This window comes from Malurus melanocephalus, unplaced genomic scaffold (assembly GCF_030028575.1).
Source record: "Malurus melanocephalus ecotype Western Australia unplaced genomic scaffold, MMel_1.1 scaffold_66, whole genome shotgun sequence".
In the NCBI taxonomy this organism is placed as follows: Eukaryota; Metazoa; Chordata; class Aves; order Passeriformes; family Maluridae; genus Malurus; species Malurus melanocephalus.
The window spans coordinates 1,206,430-1,232,495 of NW_026623298.1; the positions used below are offsets into that span (position 1 = coordinate 1,206,430).

General features: G+C 38.9%; 1 protein-coding gene across 3 annotated transcripts in view; it reads right to left on the bottom strand.

Annotated features, from left to right (window-relative positions):
- Positions 1 to 26,066, bottom strand: part of KLF12 (KLF transcription factor 12) — a 236,031-nt gene that overhangs the window by 152,601 nt on the left and 57,364 nt on the right. For all 3 annotated transcript variants that reach the window (XM_057366473.1, XM_057366471.1, XM_057366472.1), the window contains exon 2: positions 19,569 to 19,632. In XM_057366473.1, the coding sequence (XP_057222456.1) occupies positions 19,569 to 19,589 (21 nt within the window). In that variant the 5' untranslated portion in view covers positions 19,590 to 19,632. The remainder of the gene's footprint in view (positions 1 to 19,568; positions 19,633 to 26,066) is intronic.

The following is a 26,066-nucleotide window of genomic DNA, read 5'->3' on the forward strand; positions in this document are numbered from 1 at the left end:
AACTGGGGGTAACAGTCCATGTCTTGCCATAAGATCTTCATCATATGTAATTATATCTATAGCTGTGTGAAATRTTCATAATGAAAGCAGAGATTCTGGTACTTCTGTATTTTATTCCAAACCTGAATTTTCAATCAAATTCACCAGAAAACTACAGTTTGCCTTTAGAATCAGCTACCGCTTCTGATGTTTGGTGTTTGCCTTTATTGATGCTTCAAGGAAAGCCAAAACAATTAATGCAAAAAAAAAAAAAGTGAAACAAAGCCTTAGATTCTTACTGCTTTCACAGGAAAMCAGGCAGGGTTAATTCAAGTTCATTTCAATGCAAAATCACATTTCTTTGCTGAGAAGAGACAGAGACAAACAGGGAGGAATCACAGCTCTGAACTTTCTAGGAAGGCCTCTGAGTGTGGTCTCTTATTACAATAGTGCCTGCCAGGTCGAGCCCAGACCTCAACAGCAGCTGTGACCTGACACTGTCAGTGCCTGAGGCACATGCAAGGGTTGGCCTTCAGTCCACACTGCCCAGCTCAGATCCTTGCTACACGTACCAGACCATGCCCAGCTGTATCCCACTGCTACCAGTACAAAGATGTACACATGCAACATAAGCTTCTCCAATTCCTAATCCAGGGCCTAGATCTCTTGGAAGGAAATAATACTAATTTTGAAAACAGCRGACTTCTAAAGTTATGAAATATTTAAATCCCTAAGGATGTAGCTATATTGTAATTTGCAATGTATTTTTACAAATCTGTCTCTAGGAAAAGACCTCAAGACAATATTCAGTGAAGAGAACAGAGATCTCAAATTTTGTGCTAAATGGTGCTAAAATATTTTTGATTAGTTTGGGTTTCAGTTAGTTTCAGGGAATATAAAGAGAATAGAAGAGACGTGGTCAGCTTCCAGGTGACAGAGGATTATCAGGTGCATTGGCAACTAGAGGCCAATCTGCTGTTTCTCAAACTCAGCAGGCAAYCCTGTCAGCTTTGATGGCATAAAATCCCTTTACATCAGCTCTGCTCTACCAGTTTCAGCACTTGTACAAAGAATTATGGATCCTTCCTATAGCATGGGATTCAGACACAATAATTGCAACTAGTAGTACTTACATCAAAGCCCCGTATTTAACTTTTACCAGCATTAATGGCTTCATGTTTTCCTTCCTTTCCATGCATAGAATATTTTATTTTTGTGAGTATCAATGCATTCATTAACTATCTGTGGATTTTCTTTACCTTACACTTAAAAGTACTGCATAACAAAAAAAGCCTAACCTCTCTCCCAAAAAGAGCTGAAAAAAGCCATCATTTAGGAGTGATACATACTTAAAGGGTGCATGTACTAAAACCATGTACCACATTTACCTTTACACTAGAATTATTTTAAAATACATCTTTTCAGAACACTTGATGACACATAATAGCAAAACTCTTGCTAGTTTCTCCTTTGGGTTTTTGAAGTGCAGGCAAGTAGTGAAGACTACCATCAAGCCAAAACTCACAACTTTTTCACAAAAATAAACCCCTAGTAATTGACCTAGAATGCTGCTTCTCCTTGACCACAATTATAAGACAAGTAGTTTTAAAAAATTACTGCTCAATTTCCACAGTAGTGTTCTGCTATCCTATGTCAACTACCCTCTAGACTGGAGGAGAGTTCAAAGAAGAGTTTGAAGAATAAAGCTTAAAATTAAAAACAAATCTCACCACATGGCAAAAAAAAATGGCAATGGTAAACACAAAAGAATTTTTCTAGTATTACATTGATCAAATTTGTAGCTATCATTTAAGGGTCACTTTCACTGATGCCTATATTGTGACTATTTTGTACTTGCTGAGGAAATGAATATTGAATGATATTGCCCAGAAGCTTGCCAGCAGATACACAGTGACTGCAATTTTACTCTGAATTGTGACTGTGCCTGCTCTGGTCAAAAAATGAGCTGCTGAAAGCACAGGGAGGTGGCTGGCACAATTCTCCCACCTGCCACTGTGCAAAGTCTGCTTCCATAAAGACAGATACAACACAGACCCTGCGCGCTGGAGAATAAAATGAACATGGAGCAGTAGCCATAGTTTARTCCAAAATTCGTGGACGAGATGTCATGTGGAAGGCCAAACATTGTTGTTCTTTGCCAAGAAGAGAAGATGCTGTCTACAGGATCTGCTTGGCACCATCATCCCATGCAGTCCAAAGGGACCATCATCACCTCAAAGAGACAGCTCCTTCAGCTCTACACTGCAGTTCCAGAGGGAGCAGTGAAACAACTGTGTAAGCAGATTCACAGGCCTGGGCATCAGCACTTACTCCAGAAATAACACTGGTCCTTGCCATCTTGTGTTTCAAAGAAAACAAACAAACTATACACAATACTGTCTGCCCCACTGCTGCGTGAGATCATACCCAACACTTCAGCTCAGCAACGAAACTGCYGCTCATCCAGGTGTCATGTTCCCACCCCTAGAATAAAATATAGTGATAAATGGACTGTCTGAGCCAAAACATGACTTGTTACAAATGGTATCCTCTGAACGAGAGCAATATATGGTATTGCCAACATGAAATATGCCTAGTGCCTTCTAGCAGCTAAGCCACAGAAACATTGGGTAACTGATAACTGCATCTATAGAGCAGATAAGTAAGGGTAATTCCTTGTTTCACACTCATCTAGGAGCTCCAACATATAGTCAGAACCAAAAGGGAAACAAGGAAAAGCCAGCTTTTGTAACAACTAAAATTTAGGAATTTCAGTTTAGCCTTGTTTTTTATTTCAGATTTACTTTGTTTACACACATTTTTTTTTTAAACTTTTGGGTTTTTTTACTATTAAAAACAGAGCAGTATATGGCACCCGTAAGAGAACCTCTTGTTCCCAGAAGTTGGTTGCTTATTTCCAGCTCAGCCTGTCATGCTGCCCACGACAGGCACAGCAGCCTTGAGGAGGCAGACACCCTGCGTGCAGTTGTGCCTTCCAACGCCAGGTATCGTAGGACGCACCCACAAAGCACACAGTTCTCACAGAGCCCCAGAAACCATCTGTCACAGTTCATGTACAAAGTCACAGATAGCACAGACAGTAAGTGATGAAACCAAGTGTTCTTTCAGTGGCTCTATTCCAGCTGTCAGGAAGAGCTGAYAGTCTCAGCCTCAGACGCACAGTCAGTTAGCAAAAGCACATATAAAACTCATTTGATTCATGGACAGGCCAAAATAACACAGGAATAATTAAACAAAACTGAATAATTGCACACTCAAATGAAAACATCAGACTATATGCCAGAAACTAAGCGTTACTCTTTCCCTGCACCTTTGGCACAGCACCTTACATGGAGGAACAGCAGTTGCTTTACACACTTCTCACCATGGAGCAAACTCACCACTTATTCTGACATGTTTAAAGAAAGGGTGTATGCTGTGATGAAACTCCCAAACCGCAAATGTTTAACACCCTGTCCCAACCCAATCTCTGTTTTATTTATCACCGGTTTGAGGTTTCCTGCTCCCCACAGGCTTCAGTGAGAACTCCTGGGAAAATATTAATATTAAAGCTGGTGAGTAGTACAAAGCTCTAAAAAAGGGAAAACACAGTTGAAAAAAAGGGAAAACTCTTGACTTCTATTCACTTAGTGAATGAAATACAAAGCACCTCAATTCCTGAGTAAGAATCTTTAAGTATCCACCAAATATTTTTTAAAATTCTATATAATATAATTTTGCTCACAGACCGGTTGTATCACTTTCTAGATCAAGCCAATACAATACCTGACTACTCACATGAGGTACTTTCTTAACCAAGACAGAATGACCAAAATGCTTATGTACAAAACTGTCAAATTAGATTCCACAAGCAATAAATTATGGTAGAATTAGGGCCCACTTTAAAAGCAATTCTAATTAAGTGTTAAGAATTTCTAATTAACAAGTTTTAAATGTTGCCAACATGCATTTCCCACAGATTGTCAGAGAGATTGTGATTCCTCAAACACGTTTAAGAAACAAGTGTTCCACACAAAATTACAGCCAATAATTAAAATAACAGCAAACTTCAAGATTAAAGAATATTTTAAGTAACTATAGACAGAGCCATAAAAATAATAGGAAAACATCAGAAAGAGATATGCAAGTAGTACATATAGTACTACATTAACAGATATATTGAACTCTCATTAAAACTTCTTTAAAATACAAAGATACCGAATTTACTACATAAAGCAAATCAAACTTGTCAGTTAAATTAAGTTTAAAATTATAAAAAAAATATAGAAATGTGTGTCTAGGCAAAAGACAAGCTAATGAGTAATTCATTTATACCACATCATTTTACAGCATGAAATATAATGGGAACATTGGGAGAACAATGAATGCTATAGCCAGGCTGTTTTTTCTTAGGACCCCAGGACAATTTAGGTGGGAAGGCATCTAGAATGTCTCCAGTCCAACCTCCTACTCAAAGCAGGTACTAACTGGAAACCATGGGATTTGCAATGGAAACCATGACTTAGAGAACAGAGAGAAGCTGGTCTCATGACAACTGTCTGGTGAGCTAGATATTGGTTCAGAAACAACTGGACTTTACTACAGATTTGTTTACCAAGAACGATCATCAAGTACAAAAATACAGATACAACCTCTGGCTATGCAAGTATCTGTGTCATAGATGTTTTGCAAGCTTGGAAGAGGCAGGGGGGCAATGCCATCACTCATGCAACAGCCTTGCCACATCCTTTCCCTAAGCATCCATTACTGACTATTGAAAGCAGATGCAAATAAGGTAGATGGTCATTTGCCCTAACAGAAAACAGCCACATTTGTATTTTTATGTCTCTTCTTTAAGCATAATACATGCCAAAACCATGAAAGCTAACCCAGTTTTAAACCATGGCATTCCAGTCTCAAAAGCTGTACTCCAGAATCAATTGACGTTCTTCTGCCAAGTACCTGTTACGGTTCACTACCAAAAAGGACCTAGGTAGGCCACCRTCTGCTCTTCTGCAGGATTTCACTACCTGACATTTATTCCAGAGGTCAATGAGGTGGTCAGCACAAAGCATCTACAGCTTAGTACAGACTTCAAATAATAGCCTCAGAACCCTCTTGCTTGTTCCTCTCAGTCACTATTTGATCGCTGAAGATACCATGGAACAGCCTGTCCATGCGTACTACTGCTCCTGGCTGGTTTCACGACTGCTAAAAATCACAGCCAAACAGCACCTGGAAAAGCACCAGCACACTGCAACCTATTGTTACGCTCACTGAAATGCAGAGAAGTATTACACTAAGCTGTACAATAAAACTATTCATTCCTACCTGCTTTTGAACTGTACCTYGCATTAAAAGTGCCTTCTGCAAAAGCATTTGACAGAATCATGCGTGACTGCTAAATGTGCCCCACCGGGTCTTTAAATTCTCATTAGTGTTCTTTAAGTCAGAGCACCTGATTATACATTAGGCAGCAGGAGGATCTAAAGAAGTATTGCTATTTGTATCATCCTTTCATCCTGTATCAACCTAGCATCATGCTCCTTTTAAAAATGTATAGTAACCTTACTCATGTCAAGGCTTTGAAGAAATAATGCACTGAGATAATTGGTTGTTTGGCATCACACACAGCTTTAGAGCACATGTCAAGCCCCAAGTCATACTAATATATTTAACATTTCTCATTAGGACATAAAAACAAATTGTGTCTGTATATATCRTATACATACTTATTCCCAATACAAGGCTTAGTTACACTGTGTAAAATGATGAAAACGATTTCCTGTCCACATTAGCTATGTCTCACATAGACTAAAATGCTTTTATTAGATTTACTTTGCACCACAAGAACTGGATGGGTTAAGCTGCTCATATTTTTAAACAACGAGCTCTGTATAGACAGAGTGTTATGTGTACTGCATCTTCCTGAAGATATCCAGACCTCTAACATTAATAAYATGACAAACTGCCTCCATCATTACTCCAGATGCTGAAATTCAATAAACATTACTAAAATATTCTCACCACTAAAATCACAGCCACMGTCATTTCAAGAGCAGTGTTTATCAGACACTGAATGATGCTGGACACAAATCTGGTGAGCGATTCCCTCAATCAATGTAGCTGATTCATGAGARTGATTTCCATGCTGAAAGCTCACGCCAAGTCACCACTTCACATGCAAAGTAAAAAAGAATTTCAAGATTTTTTTTCATGAAAAGACACCTTTTCTAAAAATCACTCTTTGTGGGACTTCAGCCCAAAGAATCTGTGTCTTGTGACGAAAAGCACCAACGTTATGTCACTGTTAGTGCTGTTTCCTAAAATGTTCATCACCTGGCTCAGCCTCATCAAGACAGAGCTTCCCTCCAACRTTTGTGTGCATGTGTCTGCTTTATGTATCAGGAAGTACACTTTATAAACTCTCTATATATTAATATCTGAAGACATTAGCAAGTTCATAATTTCAAGAATTATAGAAAAAAGCTTGGTAATTCTATCCTCTGTTTAGTGCCAAGAAGAATAAATTATCCACTCTTAAGTGAAAAATGTGAAAGTCTACCATAACCTATTTTTAAGTTTAAAATGGTCTCAAAACATTCGGGGGGCGGGGGGGGGGATGGTGGTTCCTGTTTGCATTTTGTCACTTGTTTGGAAAGTTATGGTGGTTTTGGAGCTTCATTTGGTTTTCATCTTTTTAAGTAATGACAACTCTCAGTGGTTACACGCCTGAAAAACAACAGAACTCTAAATTTTTTGCAACATGAAAGAATACTTCTAAGGCCAATGGATTAGATCTATTACTCTAAACCACAAAATTAAGTAYTAACCACAATACACCACAACTCATACTGCCATTCTACTGTGAGGAACTGCTAGACTAATTCAAGAGATGAGTGTTAATAATATTRTGACTATACCTAATTATCAAGTCTTGTAGAACGCTACTCAGGCAAAGATAACCTTTTAAAAGGGGTTCCCAAACAATCCTTCCCACTCTGCCACACAACTGCTTTAGGGTGGATGTAAAGGTTTATGCCTGGATTGATAATTTTTGTTGMAGTTTTGCAGATGGATACCAGTAAGTACTTCATTTGATCATAATTCTGAAATGCCCACAAAGAGGTTAGTAGCAACACGTGACCGTGCAGGGCAGAATCATGGCTGATCATCTGCAATGTTCCCCAGGGTTCCAAGCAGGCCAAGCCAATGCAGCACAGAAATACCCAGCCTCACTCCCCAGYAGCAAGGAATACAGGTTCAAAGTGTGATAAGCATTCCTGAGTTGTTGTCTCAGGAAGAAGTGAAGGCAGCAGACACTTCCATGGTACAACAACATAACAAGCAGTAAATGCTTACACTTTAAGATTTGTATAACTTGTAAACTTTTCCAACCTAAACCTTTTGGATATTTAACTAAATGAACAACAGTTTGACAAAATCACCCTAGTCATGCGAGAGGTGAGCAGACCAAGAGCAGCCCTGCCAAGGACTTGGGGGTGAAGGTGGACAAGAGGCTGGAACATGACCCAGCAATGAGCACTCAGAGCCCAGAGAGCCAAACGTGTCCTGGGCTGCATCCAAAGCAGCGTGGGCAGCAGGGGAGGGAGGGGATTGTGCCCCTCTGCTCTGCTCTGCTGAGACCCCACCTGCAGGGCTGCATCCAGCTCTGGGGGCCAGGCACAGGAAGGACATGGATCTGCCAGAGTAAGTCCAGAGGAGGGACACCAGGATAATTAGCAGGRTGGAATTAGAGGGATGGAATAGGTCTCATATGAAGAAAGGCTAAGAGAATTGGGATTGTTCAGCTTGGAGAAGAGAASGTTTCAGGAAAAATTTACAGTTTACTCCCTACAGTACCTGAAGGGAGCCTACAAGATGGAGAGMGACTTTTTACAAGGGCATGTAGAGATTAGACATGGGGGGAATGATTTCACATTGAAAGAGAGTACAGTTAGATTAGATACTAAGGAAAAAAATCTTTACTGTGAAGGTGATGAGGCACTGGAAAAGGTTTCCCAGAGAAGCTACAGATGCCCCATCCCTGAAGTGTTCAAGGCCTGCTTGAATGGGGCTCTGAGCAAAGTGAAAGGTGCCCATGTCCACACTAGGGGGGCTGGATCTTTAAGGTCCTGTCCAACTCAAACCATTTAATGTTTCTCTGTGCAGGCAAATACTGGTAGGTCCCTTATGCTTGGATTAGAAATGAGAGATTTCTCTGATACAAATGTGCACACATCCCAAAGAAGGGCAAGTTGTAGCAAGCAGGGCATGAGGAAGCTGTCCGAACCTGAGGGGTGCTCTTTGGACACCACAGCTCTTCAGAATCRTCTTCTGTATCCACAGGGTCTGGTGTTGCGTAGCCACATAGTGCAAATAGCAAGTCTGGAGGCTGAAGTGAACTTTTCCCCTTGTTTGCCTTGCTCATATCATATTTAGGATTTTACTGCTGTTTGGGGAACAGTTACAAACGCTTTAAATCACATTTGCCTGGTGTGATCTTTTATTTATTTACTCTAAAGATCCCCACGTGGGAGATTTCAGAGCCAACAGGGTGGAAGAATTTCAGTGTTTTAAAACACTTTCTGATGAAAACAACTCTGTTCTTATAAAAGATTYCTCAGTCTCTGATCCCAGCCGGCTGCACTGTGGAGAGACACCAGCAAATAAAAACAGACAGGTTATCACTTTGCTGCCCTCCCTTGCACAGTGCAGTAACTGTTACTGATGTAGGCTCATAATTTGACAGAAATAACGTGTTTACTAGAAACACAAGGAAAAAAAAGACAACTGGCTAAAAGAAAAATCTAACTTTTTACACCAACTGATAAATAAGAAATGCTATCCAGTATCCAGAGGAAATCTAGCAGAACTAATCCCAGCCTACACCTGAGAATTAAGAGTGGAACACAGCATATGTAGTAGATTGAGTAAGTATTGTCCATCACTGCTGAAATTCCTGGAAGTATGTTTAGYTTTTTTCATTAACATAAGCAGAAACTTATGTAATACTACATTCAAGAAATTATTACYATTTTTTCCAATAACCTGGTTTCACATTAAGTAAATAAATGTCTTTTTTCTATGCACCATTTTAGGCCAGGCTTTTCTAAAAGAACTAGCAATTGACATCAGATTAATACAAAAGGATTCTTAAACTGATTCTTTCTATAGCTCACAGAAATCAGAAAACAAGGATATCATTAACTCTTCTGGAAACTTGCAATGCCCAAAAGTAAATCTTTTCCTTCAGGCAAAAGTGGTAAGTAGCCTTGATCATCAGAAAGTTTTGCTACAGATCGAAGAGCAATGGCTCATTTACATTCAGAGTAACATGAGTCAAACTCTTGCTTGAAGCCAAATGCACAGCTAAAAACCATACAACAGAAGTTGAGTGTTGTTACTACCACCTACAATTAACTATTTTACTTTTCCAGTGTTTCTTTGTCCATTTTCCATGCCGAAAAGATATTATCAGCTRAAGTAGAAAAACAAAAACTTCCATGCCAACCAAAGTGTGTGAATAAGTTTGATAAAAAAAAATAATCCTGCAACCTTTTAATATTAAAGCGTCATTCCAACATGCACCCACTTTGAAATGACCAAGGTGCTAAAACTTCTTCAATTACCATTACCACTGTAGAACTAAACAGCAGGTAAGCTTGGTTTAGAAATGCTTTGCATATATTTAAATGTATAGCAGTTAGAACAATTACCCAGCCTGTTATGAGCACCTTAGATCAAGCCATGAATTGTCACCTCATTTTACTACATAAAATATATATTTTCAGATGCATGTTCCTTGTCCTTCCTGAAGAGCTTTGAAAGTCCTCAATAAGAAACCATGATGGCTGAATGGATTCAGACGATTCTAAAGAAAGGTCTGGTTTCTTGTAAATGAACAGCCAGGATATTATGAACTCTCTGGCTCTCGTTCTCCATTAAAAAAAAAAATTATCCTTGCTTTCTGCAGAGATTATTAAGGCAATTCACTTGTTTTACATCCTGTGATAAAATAAACTCCACTGTCATGCCGCCTGGAGCTCCTGTATCTCATCCATTATGTAAATCTCCAAAGAGTAGTTCAGCAAACATCATCCTAGTTCCACTGCACTTAAGACAACCTACACATCTAAGTTAATTTTCATCTTCCTAAGACCAACAGAAACTCCTTACTTCTTAATTTGCAAGAGAGATTCTCACTGTCATCTCACTTCAGAAACACCTAAACCCCAAGCTCATATGATTTTAAACGAAACTAAGACTGAACTCTAAATGACTGGGGTTTGAGGATCATATCCTCCTCTCAAAAAAAAAAGAAAAAAAAAATAAGAACAAGGAAAATGAAGGCAAGGAGAAATAAAGCCTAGGAAAAATAATGTTTTGTATCTCACTATTTCCAAGATACCTTTTATGTGTTTAGGCTTTAGTGGTTGGGTTTTTTTTTTCCTAATACAAATACTGAAATACTTCTCTATTATTTAAAAATTAAGGTGGAAACTTAACACATTTACCCATAATGTTTGAAAGCCTAGGCTTTTGTTTTTACTTGAGCTATGCCCACATGTCCATCACAGCTGACTGCCATCACAGCTGCAGCTGACTTCTATCCAACTGAACACCAAAAAACTCAGTAAATAGCAAAGTTCAAAAGAAGGTGACAGCCTCAAAGCAGRGAACTTGCCCTTTCCTGACTCATCACCAAACCTCTGCTCAAGAACGACTTAATGAATCACGTGGGAAGTGCAAGAGCGGGTCAAGATTTAGATTAATACTGGGAGCTTATTTTCTCTTTCAGACACATGTCCTTGGGTGTATGAAATACTGTAACCAGTGGAATCATTATTCAGGTCTGTTAGCARTGGATATCAGTATTATATAACTGTCTTCTCCTTACGTGATAGCTACTGAATTCTAACACATTCTTCTATCTCTCATATGAGAAGTGACAAATTGTCATTGTTTGAYATTATTCTCTCCACAGCATATCAAACATACTAAAATCCAAATGCATTTATTTCTACCACTAAATTCTTATTGTCAGAGAAGCAGGAAAATGAAAAAAAGAACACATGTAGTATTTCAGTATTTGGTGCAAGGTATCTTAATCAGCACCAYGTTTAAGATGAAGATGATTTTTTTCCCTTCTCGCTGCAAAGAAAAGATTAAAATGCAGTTAGTTGTGATGCTACATGATATTGAGAATTAATATCTTCACACAAGAGAAGTGTCCTTTTTTCCATGCAAACTTACATCCTAACTAATGACAAGAAAGAGGACATTATGAAACAAGCTGAAGTAGCAMGTCCTGTATATCTGTTTTAAACTCCTTTTATTTGATGGATTATGCTCAACAAAACTGAAGATTATTCTGTTTCTTGGAAACTGAAAACCTGAGAGTATGAATTTAAACAYCTTTTTCCCCATTAGGTACTTTGGAAACTTGTGTCATATTTCTGAAAATACACACATCAAATTTGTCTTGTCAAACAGCTTTGAAATTAAATGCCTTGTGCTTCCCTCTCTGGAGTAGTATTCATTAGAATGAATATAATTGTTCACTAAGTGCATTAGGATTAAAAGGTGAAATGAGCATGATGACTGCTCCTTCATTCCCAAGAGAACGTGCAGCAGCAGGGAAGCCAGGCTGCAAGAGCAGAGMCGCTCAGGGGTGTTTTAGAAACCCAAGGGCTGCAGAATGAGTCCAGCAGAGTGGAGCCTGGTGTACTCATGGCACCTGCACCATCAGACTTTACAGGGAGAAGAGATGTCTGTTCATCCAGGGAGGACAGRGAAATCCCATGGGGAATAACTGCCCTCTGGAGATGCTCCCTGCTCTSTGTTGACTAGTGGAAGACAGAAGCCTTCAGCAAAATGACTGAAACTGAAAGGAACAAATCCAAGCATTTGGGATATAGTTCCTTGTGGATTATGTCCCATCAGTTAGRACTAGTCCCCAGAAGAGATATCAACGCTGAAAGAGGAACTGAAGAAACTGGTTTGAAACAGACGGCAGTTTGCAAACACCAACACASTGTCTTTCAAAAGTCACCTAGTTTGTGCAGCCCTGGGCCAAGACACGAGGTGAAACAGCCTGCTGGGCCAGGACACACATGGAAGCATTTCCTGATCTAAGCTAAAGCAGTAACACTCTTGGTTCACTTCCCAGTCTAGCCAGAACCAAGCAAATGCTCACCTGAAAATTTCTCACCTAGATCTTTAGGCTGTTTCCATTATTTTMCTTCATATATAGCCTACAAGACAAATTTTGGAGACAAAATGCAGTGATATCTTGTTTCTGTTGCACCTGAGATGAGGGAACTTTGTTTTTAACACATCTCTCCCTCCCAGCAGGGGAACACCAACACACACCACACATTTTTAACACCAGAAATGGGAAGCAAGGGTGTCTTTGCCCACATTATAAAGTTGTCATTTTATGCTAAGAGGCTAGTTTTTGCAAACTCTGCTCTCAGCTCTTGCTGATGTTTTCAAGATTTAGTTTTTTGGATTTTTTCCATTCCCAGTATGAATTAAAAACCAAACAAAGCCTCAACCCCACAAAAAAATCCTCAAACTTTAAAAAACAAAGCAACATTTGCAGGACTCTGATCACAGGAGGCATTTAAAAGCTCCCTCTGTTTTAAAATAATCAGATGAAGTTATCACACCCCAAGTCTTAAATCAACAGCAGCATGTAATGCAAATTAGAGATGCTAACACATTTACTAAATAAAACCGTAAYGGGTTATCCATTAACTTTCAGAAGTAGTTTAAAAGGCACTCTACAGAACTGAGTTATGGCAGTAGGTGCTGAAGCAAGCTCTTAAACAGCTTTCACCTACATCCACAATTTGCTACCCACAGACCATCCTCACTACCTACCTCTTTGTGGAGAAGTGATCCAGGCAACACCAGCAAAATCTACCTTTACTTTACAATGACATTTAGTAATTTTAATGACTTGAACTGTGAAAAGAGCATTTTAAAATTCCACATTTTTATCACATTTTGTCAATTCTAGACAAACTGCTCTCCTGTGAACTGCACTACAATGTGAACTGCCTTAGTCTCCCACACATCACCTCACACGAAAATTGCTGCCATCCTCTTTTATGCAATTCTCCATTCTTCAGATTTAAAAAAACTGTTTAATAAAAAGAATTTTAATTCAAAAACCAATGCACCTGAAATATTCCACAGCAGCTCCAAGCAGAGCAAAAGTCTGTGCAGCCACTGGGATGCAAACCCTGCACACTACTGCTGAGCCAAAGACCTTTCCCCCAATTATGAACAAAGCTTYTTGGGCTACTTTGCTCTATTTGAGAATACAACCTTATTTATAATATATTAAGCTCTCTGTATTGATTTTAGAGTAAAGCTTGAGATTTTTCRAAAGACCAGCTTTGACAGAGTAAGTCTAACCCACCGCATAGCTACCTTTTATGCCTTTCTGAAGAGTGAAAGTGTGAAAAGACCACAGCTATATTCAACTAGTAAAATAACACTTCTGAAAGACACTGTATTTGTTATATATAAAATTTAAAAGCAATGGTGAGAATACTCCAGAGAGGTTTTCCCCCGATCCACACTGGCAGAAATTAAATACAAAAACAAAATCCTCAAAATCATAACCCAATTTTATTTAAACAAGTTCAGATCACAAACCAACTGCTAAATATGATCTGTCCGTAAACTACATGTATGTGTGCCACCAAAASAGTTAGGAAATGAATGGAATGTAGCCAAGACCCAGAACCCATAAACAAGAAACCATTTAGATCATGCAAGCATCTGTGTAGCTGAAATGAAGAAATGAGCTGTGTAGAACAAATTTTGTGCTGCTCTCCATAAGGAAAGTCTAATAAGAACATCAAGGTCTTCCCAGAAATTATTCCATAAGTTTGCAAAGGCAAAGAGAACAGGAAAGGGCTCATATGCAAACACACAAAGCTGAAGTGGTTTGTTGCAAGCCATCTTAAATGCCTTTTTCTCTGTGGAAAATATCAGTGCTGGAAATGACCCCRGCAATTTTTCAGCCATAGGCATCTGTTCCAAATTCACCTCACCCCACTCGCAGCAGGGCTGAGCCCACAGTGAGCAAACCTGGGACTACAGCGCTCACCATGCACAGCCCTCCAGCACCCAGCGGGAAAACACAGGAGCAAGAGACAACACGTGTGTGGCAGCTGATGTAAGGAACAGGWGAAGAAGGAAAATGAGTGCTGCTCCTCCTTTTCCTGAATACAAGATTTGGGGAAAAGCTTTCATCCCACTCTACAGTTTCAACATAACTTTTACATTTTTCAATGACAGCAAGTAAAAGCAGATCTGTCCTATGAATATGACTGAGCTTCAGACAAATGCCTGCTATCTATGTTGTGAAATATTCATTAAAAATCAACCACCAGTCAACTGTTAAGGGACCCTTCTTGATAAATGCTAGACAACAGATGAAATCAAAATRATTTCACAGTCCCCCTGCCTTGCTGAATGGGGCCATCAGTCATTTTTAAGTAGTCATTTGTTACATTGTTTTATCCAACAAATTTGTAATCATAATGAATTAAGAYAAAACATCAAACTACAGTCTCGTTGCCCGAGAGTAATCTAAACTGAAAAGCACATGACAGAAAGATAGATTGATGGCCAGTGCAAAGTAATTCCCTTGAGATTAATATATTTTACCAATTTGATATTTCTAGTCTTAATTACATTCCAAGAATACAGTGAATGATGCTAGATGAAAAAGACCACTTAAGAGCAGCCACTTGCTTTCTCAAAAAACAGYTTTTGTCTGCAATACAGAAGGGACCGCTGACAAGAAAAACCAAACGTATCTCCACAGTCAGGTACTAATATCCTGACTATGGAAATCAAACCATAAAAGCATTCTCAAATACATTTTTAAAAAAATCATTTTTATCATGACCAGACTTTAAAATCATGGAAAAGTAAAAAGCTTAAGTCAAATGAATCCAAACTCCACACAAAATCAGAGCAGATCCTGAGTCAAAWGAGCTGACCCAAGGGCTTGCCCAGCCTGCAGAGGAGCATAGGGCGGAGCACCAAGCACAAAATCGGCAGCTCGGGGGCTCTGCATCCTCCCATGCGCTGCACTGCACAGGAGCAAGAGGAAGTGAGGCAAGGGCACATCAGCGGTTGGGAGATTTCTGATGTGGTGTAAGTTTTGGACAGTTCAAGAAACACCCCCTTGAGTCCCTCCCTCTGAAGAGCTGAGCTGAAGTTTGGTCTTGATTGGTTTGGTTTTGTTTCTTTTTTTTAAAGGCATGGCACAGAGAAAATTAGGTGCAATCCTTAGACCACTACATTCAGTGCTGTTCATCATTTTTTCAGCATTAAATAACTTAGAACATCATTAAACCTGATCAACTGAACAGTCCAGTGTTATTTCTAGCTGTTCATGGAACCACAGTGTGAGTGGTGTGAATGCCCTCACAGCCACTCATTAAGTACAGCCCAGATCTGTGTTTTCCAACCTGAACTACCTCCTTTCTCCTTCAGTTTTGCTCTGTGACTCTCCTTCAGTCACCTTTGGTTTTGAAGTCTTGATCTTTATTTTGCCCAGAACTTTTGAGCTCTGGTTTTTCTCTGTCAGTTACCCATTTCCTACCCAAGTCTCACCCCCACACACCCACATTCAACCACTGTAGACAGAAAAAGAYAAACTTAAATTATCTGATTGTCGTGGTTTGAACCCTGGCTGAACGTCAAGGCACCCACGATGTTTCCCCCCTTCCGCAGGAGAGGCAGAGGGGAGAGCAAAACCCTAATTAACCCAAAGATTTACAGCTTTTAGACAAGATAACGGATAAGGAGAAAGATTTTCACGCTCCGAATTAGTCAAAACAGGCTGGAAATTATATTAAGTTGCAAAATAGATTTATTACTAAAACTACTAAGAATACTACCACACAAAAGGGGAGGGGAAAAAAAACAAAGGCAGAGGGCAAATTTATAAGGAGGAGGAAAAAAAAAAAAAAAAAAAAAAAAAAAAAAAAAAAAAAAACCAGATGGTTTAAGGCACCTGGTTTCTCTCCTGTTTTGCCCCCACCCTTCCCTGCTTCCCAGCAACAGCAGGAACAAGGAGTGAGAGTTTTTCTGGTCATTCCATCACCACAGTTGTCTTTCACCACAATGGGAGAAGGGTTCTTATCCAGCTCCATGCTGTGGAGATCTCTTCCCAGGAGCAGATAGTGTTATCACTGCTGGTAGCATGGGACTTTTTTTCCTTTACCTCATCCATGGGGGAGGGAAGCAGTCCTCCAAGGCTGGCTGGCTCCATACTTGAATTGGGAACAAAACTTTATTCTTGAGTTTTAACACAGCTCCCTCCAGCCATTCACTCAYTCCAGGCGTGGGCCACCACCCTCACAGCGGTGATTAGTCCTGCAATGCCAAGCCACTTATATCTTCAGTCTCCAACTACTGTCCATCACCCTCAGAGCCATAGGGATTGGCCCTAAAGCACAGAGCAGGGCTCTTTTTGCTGGACAGGATGCAGAATCTTCTTACAGGAGCCATTTTGTGGTCTGGGTGTTCTTACCTCCCACAACTAAAAATCTGGACCAAGCAAAACCACCACACTGATTCAAAAGAGAAATTAACCTCTGGATGCAGCTGTCAGAATTTTGGCAAATGCAGAAGATTCGTAACCTGCATGCATTCAATACACACATTTGCTATTAGGTTTATTTTCACATATTTCTTTTTTATGCTAGATATGCATCTAACCTCATTTTATGAGACAGAAAAAATATGTTGATATTACCTTCATTAGCTGCATATATGCTTAGATGTCACTTATAACAMCATGCTTACAAATGTTATGAGACAAGACAAGGAAGACCCAAAATATACAGGCAATGCAACGATGTCATTTACACTCCCAACAATACACCAAGATTTTCATGTTAGCAATGAAAAYCTTTCAAAACTTGATTAGTAGAGAAGCAATAAAACAAAACGCTAAGGCAGGGTGCTGGCTGAAATCCAGCCTCTTCCCTATTGGAGCCAGAATTTTATCAACTGATCTTAACAGCGACCACAGAAAAGCCTTCTCTACTTCTATTGCTTAAGCTTTCTGGAATCAGTCTTCCCAGAAAAGGAATTTTTAGACTCGAACTTCAAATTCCTCCATGTAACCACATTCTTTTTCTTATCCAGTGATATGATTTAATCACGGTACTTTCCCAATATRAAAGATTAACAGCTGGATTCAGAGTACTATAATTGCAAAAGCTGCCAAACAGAAAACATGTGGAGAAACAACTCAGTACCCCCTTTCCTATCTGCACATCTTATGAGCAGCTTCCCCACAATAACAGTGAGATGTCATCAGAAGAGCATGAGAGAATGGAACTATGGCTTGACAAGCAAGAGGTTGCCCTGTTCTCTGGTTCTTCCTTATTCCACCACTCTGTGTTGAATCAGAAAAGCAAAAGCAGAGAGAGAAGCAGAGATACAAAGCTAACAGAGATACAACTCTCATGCAATTACAGTTTTCCTCAAGAAACCTGTGAAAAGGTCAAAACCTTTCAAGAGTCTTTTGTTTTTGCTTGATCTAGATGCCATCTCTCCTCTGCACAGACTCTGGGTACGACAGCCCCTCTCAAGAAATAAATCCTTAACTTTTTCTGCCTTGGTGTCACTTCCCAAACCAAATACCTAAGACATAGCCTATCCCAGTTTCTTCTCAATCCAACACAAAACTTTACCACACTATGGTAGTGCGCTCTGTGCTGTCTCCTGGACAGCTTAAGTTACACGGTAACTTAACGATATCCAGAGACAGCTTACAAGTCATTAGTTTGGTATTTTTACCCTCTCATTTTTATATTCTGTCAGCAAAGTGCCTCCTTTGTACATACAGGATTTTACCAGTGCAGTTTTGAAAGATGCAAGTAAGGTTTGGACAGCATCAGTTTTTCACTCTGCTATTCATAGCCAAGAGATCTGAGCAGGAAAGTGTTTGCTCTGCCACGAAGCAGGCCCATCCCAAGCATTTAGACATCGGTATGGGCAGCAGCCGCTGACATGTCAGCAATCAAACCAAAGTGAAATTCCTCAAGATTTTGTGTGCTGGTTTTAGCAAGCAACAACTGCTGCCTCATGTGGGCATATGGACCCCTGACCCCATGAAAAAAGTTGTGTACATTACTGCACAGATACCAATACCACTTTGTGTCTACTGGAGTTTAAATTTGGCTCTGCAAGGCTGGAGGTGTTTTCTGGGACTTGCAATACATAAAGTAGATGTTCTACGGATGCTTCTAAACTGAAGATTGTTTTACTGGCTGTTATTTCAGGAGACAAAATTCAAGGACACAGATGATTCCCTCAGATCTCACGCTGCTTGTGAATTTGGAGGTAGCTGGAATCCGCTACCTATTGTGAACACTAAAGAAGTTTACTCAAGAAGGAATCAAACTCTTCTGTATCCAGGTCAGTACTTCATAAACTGTAAGACTTCTGAACTGCTAAAACGTTGATAAAACTGAATTATCACTGAGATAAATAAGACTCTCCTCCTGAACTAATCTGCTAAGTTAACAGAACAACAGACTTACATTTCTTGTGCTGAACTAATATTGTGCTTGAGGAAAAAAAAACCACAAACAACAACAACAAAAACAAAACAAAACAAAACAAAAAAAAAACACAAACCCTGGGGCTTTTACTAGTTTTTTGAGTTTTTCTGCCCCTGACTGGGATTCAGAAGTTGATAGAAGTTGTCAAGGGAACAGGCTTTCAACAGTAACATATCCCTCCTTGACTATCAGAGTTTTCAGAATGTTTTATTTAGCCAAGCTTCTGCACAGCATCCCCCTGGACCATGCCCTGCGTCCCACTGTACCACACCYTACATTTGCCAATACAATTCATTTGCTCTGGTGCAAACCCACAGGCAGCATCAGCTGCATTTAAACAGCCTTGGTGGGAACTGGTTATCATGGAATCCCAGAAAAAGCTTATCCCTCATAGTCACCAATAACTCAGACTGGCTTGGTGTATTAGAAGGGCAGCCAGTCATAGAGCTCCACCAACAGCTTCTTCCTTTTTAACTAACACAGAAAACACAGTGCAAAAACAAAACAACCCTCTCTCTATAAAACAAAGCATCATGATACACTCAAAGAGATCATCTCCTGTTTGACTTCTTAAACAGTACCTGTCAATGCGGTATCTGAGTGGCACTCCACAACACATTAAGCATCACAGTCAGTAGCTCTAATGGAAGACAACAGCCCTCTAATTCTCCCTTCACCCTTGCATGGAAAAATAATGAACACCAGTATGTGTGAGCCCATTCAAACACCTGGCTTCAAAGGAATTACCTATTTCCTTAACATGCTACTGGGTTTTCCACTGAACATTCAGGTATTGTCAGAAAACGCTGCATTAATATACAGCTGTTCAGCTGTCATATTCCCCTGCCTCAAAGATAATACAGCATACAAAGCTCAGGCCAGTCATTTAATCTATTACATTTTATAACACAATATAAATTTTTGATAATGGCATTAATACATATAATGCATATGGCTGTAAAAATGTCAACCMACTTTTATGGCTTTCCTCTTCATATGAATATTCAGTCATCTATTTGTCCCTAGGTCCACTTCAATCCTGAAAAAGAAAATATTAAATCATTTAATTAATGTATTTTCTGAGAAATTCAGTAATTTCTCAAATATGCTGTGTATGTAAATACAAAAAAATCTAACCACAGACATCTGTTCCATAGTAAAACAGAGGTCAGAAGAGCAGCAAGTTCTGAAACACAGTAAGCACTTCAAACAAAAATTGACAAATATGACCAAACATGTACACTGGAGAAAGCCTTATGTTTGCTCTTAACTAATGATTTTAATCAAAGCTCTGTGTCTTTTACTTCCAAGCCACTGTTTCAGCTCACTAAATCCCAACTGCTTTAATTAGTCTTTTGAGCCCATTACGTACCAATACCTTGCATTTGTACAGATAAACTTTCCAGCAGTTACAGAGCGCAAACAATCTTCACTGCCATTTCAAACTGTGTTTACCAGAAATACTATGCCCAAGCTCAACACTAACACATTAAAAACTGTCCAAGGCCATTACAAAGTTTGAATATGTATTTCTTTCAAGGTTTCCTATAGATACAGGATTAGTTTAGTTATGAGAGCCATAACAAAGAACAGAGGGTTGATGTATCTCTCATGTGAAGAAGGGCTGARACAGTTCCGATTGTTCAGCCTGGAGAAKAGAAGGTTTTGGGGAAACCTTACAGCACCTTCCAGTACCTAAAAGGGTTACAGAAGAGCTGGAGAAGGACTTTTTACATGGGCACCTACCATAGGACAAGTTTTCAAACAAAATGAGGAGAGGTGCAGATTAGATGTTGGGAAGAAATTCTTTACTGTGAAGGTGGCAARACACTGATACAGGCTGCCCAGAGAAGTTGTGGATGCTCCATCCCTAAAAGTGCTCAAGGCCAGCCTGGATGAGGATTTGAGCAACCTGACCTAGGGAGTGGCATGCCTGTGCAAGGCAGGGAGACTGGAACTAGATGATCATTAAGCCACTTCCAATTCAAAACATTCTATGACTTTGTGTTAATCTATAAAAGAAAAAAGCATACAGAGATTTAAATACTGTATTATGTTTTGTCAGGCTCCTTCAGGTTTAAGAAAATAAACAAATCCAGTAGTCCAACTTTTTTAAACGCCTTGGGGAGAAAAAAATCTTCACATGTCCAAAATTTAAATAATAGACAGGATGTCTTAAACCCCTTGCCAGAATATGTCCATGTAGCTGGAAGCAAATGCTACTTACATATGTCTCTTTTAATAAAGGAAATGGTGTGAAGTCAAGAATCTAAATCTGCTGTCAGAGTTATTATAAACAATCTGCTGTTATTTTTCTATCATTCAAAATAAGGTCATCCTTCAAATAGCAGTTAGAGCATCACCTGCCTGATTTTAAACCACATTACAGTATTTCATTATTGCTGGATATATGACAACATGACAGGTTTCGAAACACTACACCAACTTTTACACTGAAAAGAAGACAAGAAGCTCCCTTAAGAACATAAAAATAGTTCATTCATATAGTGTGTTACTATCATGCTGACCAAACATCATGCACTTAAATTTTATTTCTAAGAAAATACTAAGTTCAACAGAAGAAAGTTTTGAATATTTGTATTAATCATAAAAAGCCGTAAAATCMCCACAAACAGTGAGCTAAGTAAATGGAACTAAATACCATATACTGAAACTGTTGTAGACCATTTGATTTCTCTCATGCATCTTGTATACTCTCCCTTCTGTTATTTAATCTCACTTGGCATTATTTGGATTACTTCAAAATTTCATGTAATAGACTTCCATTATTTTTTTTTCTTTTAAAATTGCACAATGAAGAACCACCTTTTCTCTGTGCTCTTTTYTCTGTGCTCTTGTCCAAAAATGGGACAACTGGACCACATTTTCCATCTCCTGAACTTACATGATGTGATCATCTAACCTRAACAGGAAATTACAGTCATTCCCATTTTTTAAATTAAATGTAATGTATCCAAGAGCTTCATGGAGTGTGCAAGAGAGGAAGACAGAGTTTGACYTGTAATTGTTTCCAGTTCTCCAGGTTTTCTCATCATTACTCCTCTCCACATGCACACAGACACACGTGTTCCWAGAACACAACTCAGCCTCAAGTTGCACACCAACGCTGCAGTCCTATTATGTTACGGTGGCTATGGTGACACAGCAAACATGGCTCTGTGTTTCACAACTAACAAACCACTGCCCGACCAGCCACAGCTGCAGCTGGTTTTGTGTTATTAAATCATGACCAATGGTCCTCCTCATGGAAAAGCTACTTCTTTAGCAATGACAACTAACTGGGTTTCCTTATTAATTCTCTCCAGGTCTGAAGAGCAAACACTGAATTGTCCCCATCCTTGCACCACTGGGGTATTCTCTACAGAAGGGCTKCTATTTTGGGATGCTTTTGAGGAGATTACGAGCAAACCATTCCTCTGAAAATGACATTTAACTAGTAACTTTGCAAATCTTTGGCCTGATTTTCAGAAGTGCTGAAAACTTTTAACTYTTTGTGAAAGGACTTTGAAATGTATATTAAAAAAGGGACCATCTATCCTTACAGACCCAGTGCATCCATTCTGTCATGTGTCAGTACCACAAAAACTGCTTTGAACTTTGGTTCTCAGYGTTTTACAGTGAAATCTTAGTTTCTACTATCAGAAATATGAAATCAGACATTGAAATCCAAGTAGAACCATCTTCCATTTGTATCAAGCAGGTTTTATAGTAGAAGAAAATCTACCCAATTAGACAACTGCACATTATTTCCTATTTCAAAACTTTAAATCAAAAAGGCTCTTTAAGTAATCACAAAGCAAAGTACAAAACATCMTTTTCAACCCAAACAATGAAATATAAATAGCAAACACAGAATTCCACCCAAAGCCTATCACCTTAAAATAGTGTTTTCAGATGACAGGAGTTTATAATGCTTATGAATGCCGCCAAACATTAGATTCCTTTTCCCACAGCACAAGAAAAACAAGTAATTTGGTTATTCCTAGTCCATTTTGAAAACCTTGATCAGATAAAATGTTCCAGTAGTCCAATGCTAACCAGCATGCACACCCCGTGGTAGAGCTGATCAAGACGCTTGGACCACAATAAGGAACGTGAGAAAAGTTTCAGGACAACCATGTTGAGCATTTTTCAGGAAAAAACAGAAGCCCCCTATGTGTGTAGAGGTATCCATATCTCTACAAACAGAACATTTTTTAAAATATAAACCCGCATTAGTTAATTTAGAAAACAAATCCACACTGGTATCACTTTTACTTACTGATMATTTTAAAGTAAAATCACATTAATACAGTAACAAATTACTCCTTGTGCTATTTTTTACTYTCTTCTAATTCAGATAGATATGGGAACACACATTTTGAAAAGAMCAATTCAATTGCAAAGTTAAGTCACTTGCTGAATCAGGATTTATTTAACTTTTCACTCTACAAAGCAAATGCCTTATTTGGAAACAACTGTTGGGTGTTAGTCACCTTCTTACCTCATCTATTTTATTTTTAAAGTATGCACTTTTCTTCTTGAAAGCCCTTAAATCTGTATTTTGACTCCTGCAACCCCTTTCAAAGGCCCTGACTCACACCAAACTTCCCAAAACAGCATGACTTCTCCCACTCATCAAGGCCACYGTGGCCATCAGGAAAGGTAGGATCACTGAAAGCTCCATTTCAGCACCATTCAGAGATGAAGGAATACAGGTTATCCTCAACCCAGTGTAAAGGATAGCTACCCTGGTATTAATAGCAGCCAYATACTTGTTCTTTTTCCCTAAGTTTCTGACTCTTGCAGGGAAATTAATAAACTCCATAAAGCGGATATTTCGCAGAAGCTGCAGATAAAATATACATTAACCACAAGCTATAGATCCACATCAGTTCTTGACCTTTAAAAACTTATAAGGCACAGAAGATGCTGGCRTGCAGTCCACACTGTACTGAACATATCCTTAAGTCTTCCTCAACTACACTTCAAGTGTCCACCTTTCCTCACTTGGCTCTGTTCCCCAGGATCTTTGCAAACTGAGTGCTCTACCAGTGTAACTGAAAGTAGCCAAAGCACTTTGCCACAAAATTGTTTGCCAAAAAAAAAAAAAAAAAAAGTTTTAAATTCCAGCATAAGGCACAGTCCCACCAGCAGCCATTACAAGTTGCAAGATGAACCAGGTAATACAGCCTAAAACTCATTCAGTTTAGGTTATGTGTAACTGCAGACCCCACAAGACCAAAGGATCACTTGCTATGCATCCTAACAACTGTGATCATAAGGGTTATTCTGTCTCCAGCTGAAGTTTTTGCTAATCTTTGACTGTGATTGCTGTTCAAAAAAGGCACAGTTACTTACTTTAAGATGCCAACACCCCCGCCAACATCTTTGCTGCTCTGCTATAACATAGTAACAAAAATATCTAAAGTTCCTCAAAATATTTCTGAAAATTACCTTAATGCTTCAACTTCTGGTTTTCACAGACACTTCAATAAAAGTAAAGAGAATCAGGAAGCAGAGAGTGGGATGCTTGTTGCTAGGTGATACCTAGCTCTCTTGAACTCCCACAGACTGAAATATTTATCCAGACTCCCACAAAGAATGACATGTAGCACAGAGAAGAGACACACACATGTACTAAAGCACATCAGGATTCAAAATAAGAAGCAGCAGCTCTGCCACCTGCTCAGTCCCTAGGGCACCTAAGATGAGGAGACAGCAGTCTGGGATGGGGATGATGCAGCTCCTCCTGAACATCTACAATTTCCACCTTTATGAGGTGAGGCCTCAATACATTTATGCCAAACCAGAATGATCTCAATGCCATTGGGATCACAAAAAAAAAAAAAAAAAAAAAAAAAAAAAAAAAAAAAAAAAAAAACGCATCCTTGGCTACTTGACCATATAGCAGTGTGGTTTTTCTGATGCTCGGGGTGCTTTTCCCCAGACCACTATACTCTGACAACAGGTTTCCAAAGAAAAAATCATGCAATTGTCCAAATGTGGATGAACCATTAATCAACTGAACACACAACCTTCACGCCATGTCCCTCTCCCTTCTCAATTTAAAAGGTTTATTCCAAGACTAAACGCTTAAGAAGTGCTTACACAATCCTTCAGTAGGGGCTTAGAGAAATAAACATTATTTTTTACAGGGYCTTTTATTTGACATTAATGAATTATTCTGAACTGGACAGCTTCAAGAGTAAGTCCCAGACCTTCTGAGTCTTCAAGATGAATTCCAAGAACAATTTGTTCTCCCTGGAACTAAAGTGTCTGGTTTGACAACTATTAGAGAAAGTTTCAGAGGAAGATGATGTCTTTCATTACTACTTAAAAAGCCTTGCTACTGCAYCAATGTACACAAATGAAATTAGAAAGTGTGTATACATAATGATATATTGTAAAGGTAGAAAAAGTAGAACATTACCTCAGATTATATCTAAATAATCAGCAATCAGTTAATGAGAGTGCAATAAATTGCAGGGAATAGAAAAAAACATTGCAAAATACTACATCCTCCTTGACTTCCTATTCTAAAAGTAGTAAACTTYGACACTCAGTTGCTTGAACAGATAGCTCTGAAACCTTGATACTCCCTTCACAATTCTAGTTTAAACAGAATGACATTGTTTTTCATTAAATACAAATAAACCAAATAATGATAAACACAGTCACCCATCAGTTTGGGCAGCTTCTCTGACAYAGGGAAATACTCATGTTACAGTGAAGCACAAGGGCTGTCAGTTCACCACCTTATCCTCACACACAGTTCAAACTCCGTTAAGAAATAAATAAAATTTTATTTATCAGCCTGTGCACAATGTCAAAGGACATGATGAGTCTTTCTATGTTCCAAAAATTAAAGCTTTTATACAGATTGATAGATAWATATACACTTATATGTATATATTAATATAAAAATATAGACATGCTGGGTCACAAATTTTTGGTTAATTAATTTTTTTTTTGCAAATAATTGTTTGAAACAATCTGCAGAAAGCATGCTTTCTAATGCATCATTCAAAACAACATACATTWCAAAGCTTGTCTGAAAAAAAACATTCTGGTTTAATGATTTTACTCAGACTGGGTTTATGCTAAGTCCAGAATCAAGCCAGCTTTACTTGAGGTACAGGCAGCAGTACTTATTCTCTCTTCTCAAAGTTGCAATACAATCTTTTATATTCTAACACATTCAAAAATAAAACAAGGATTGTTTTTTTATTTTGTATTAGGATGCTGCTGAATCCCAGAGGCCACTAGAAGAACAAGTAATCACTTGTATGCAATGATAAATMAACCAGATCTTAAGAATCAGTTTACTTAGGAATACGATTTCCATGTGAACCACGACTCTGATGTTTCTCAGCACGATGGCAACCTCCTGATTATCTGATCTGAGGGAGGGTGGATGAACACCTAAGGCCTCACACTACAAGTCCAAAGCAATGAGGACAACTGCATACC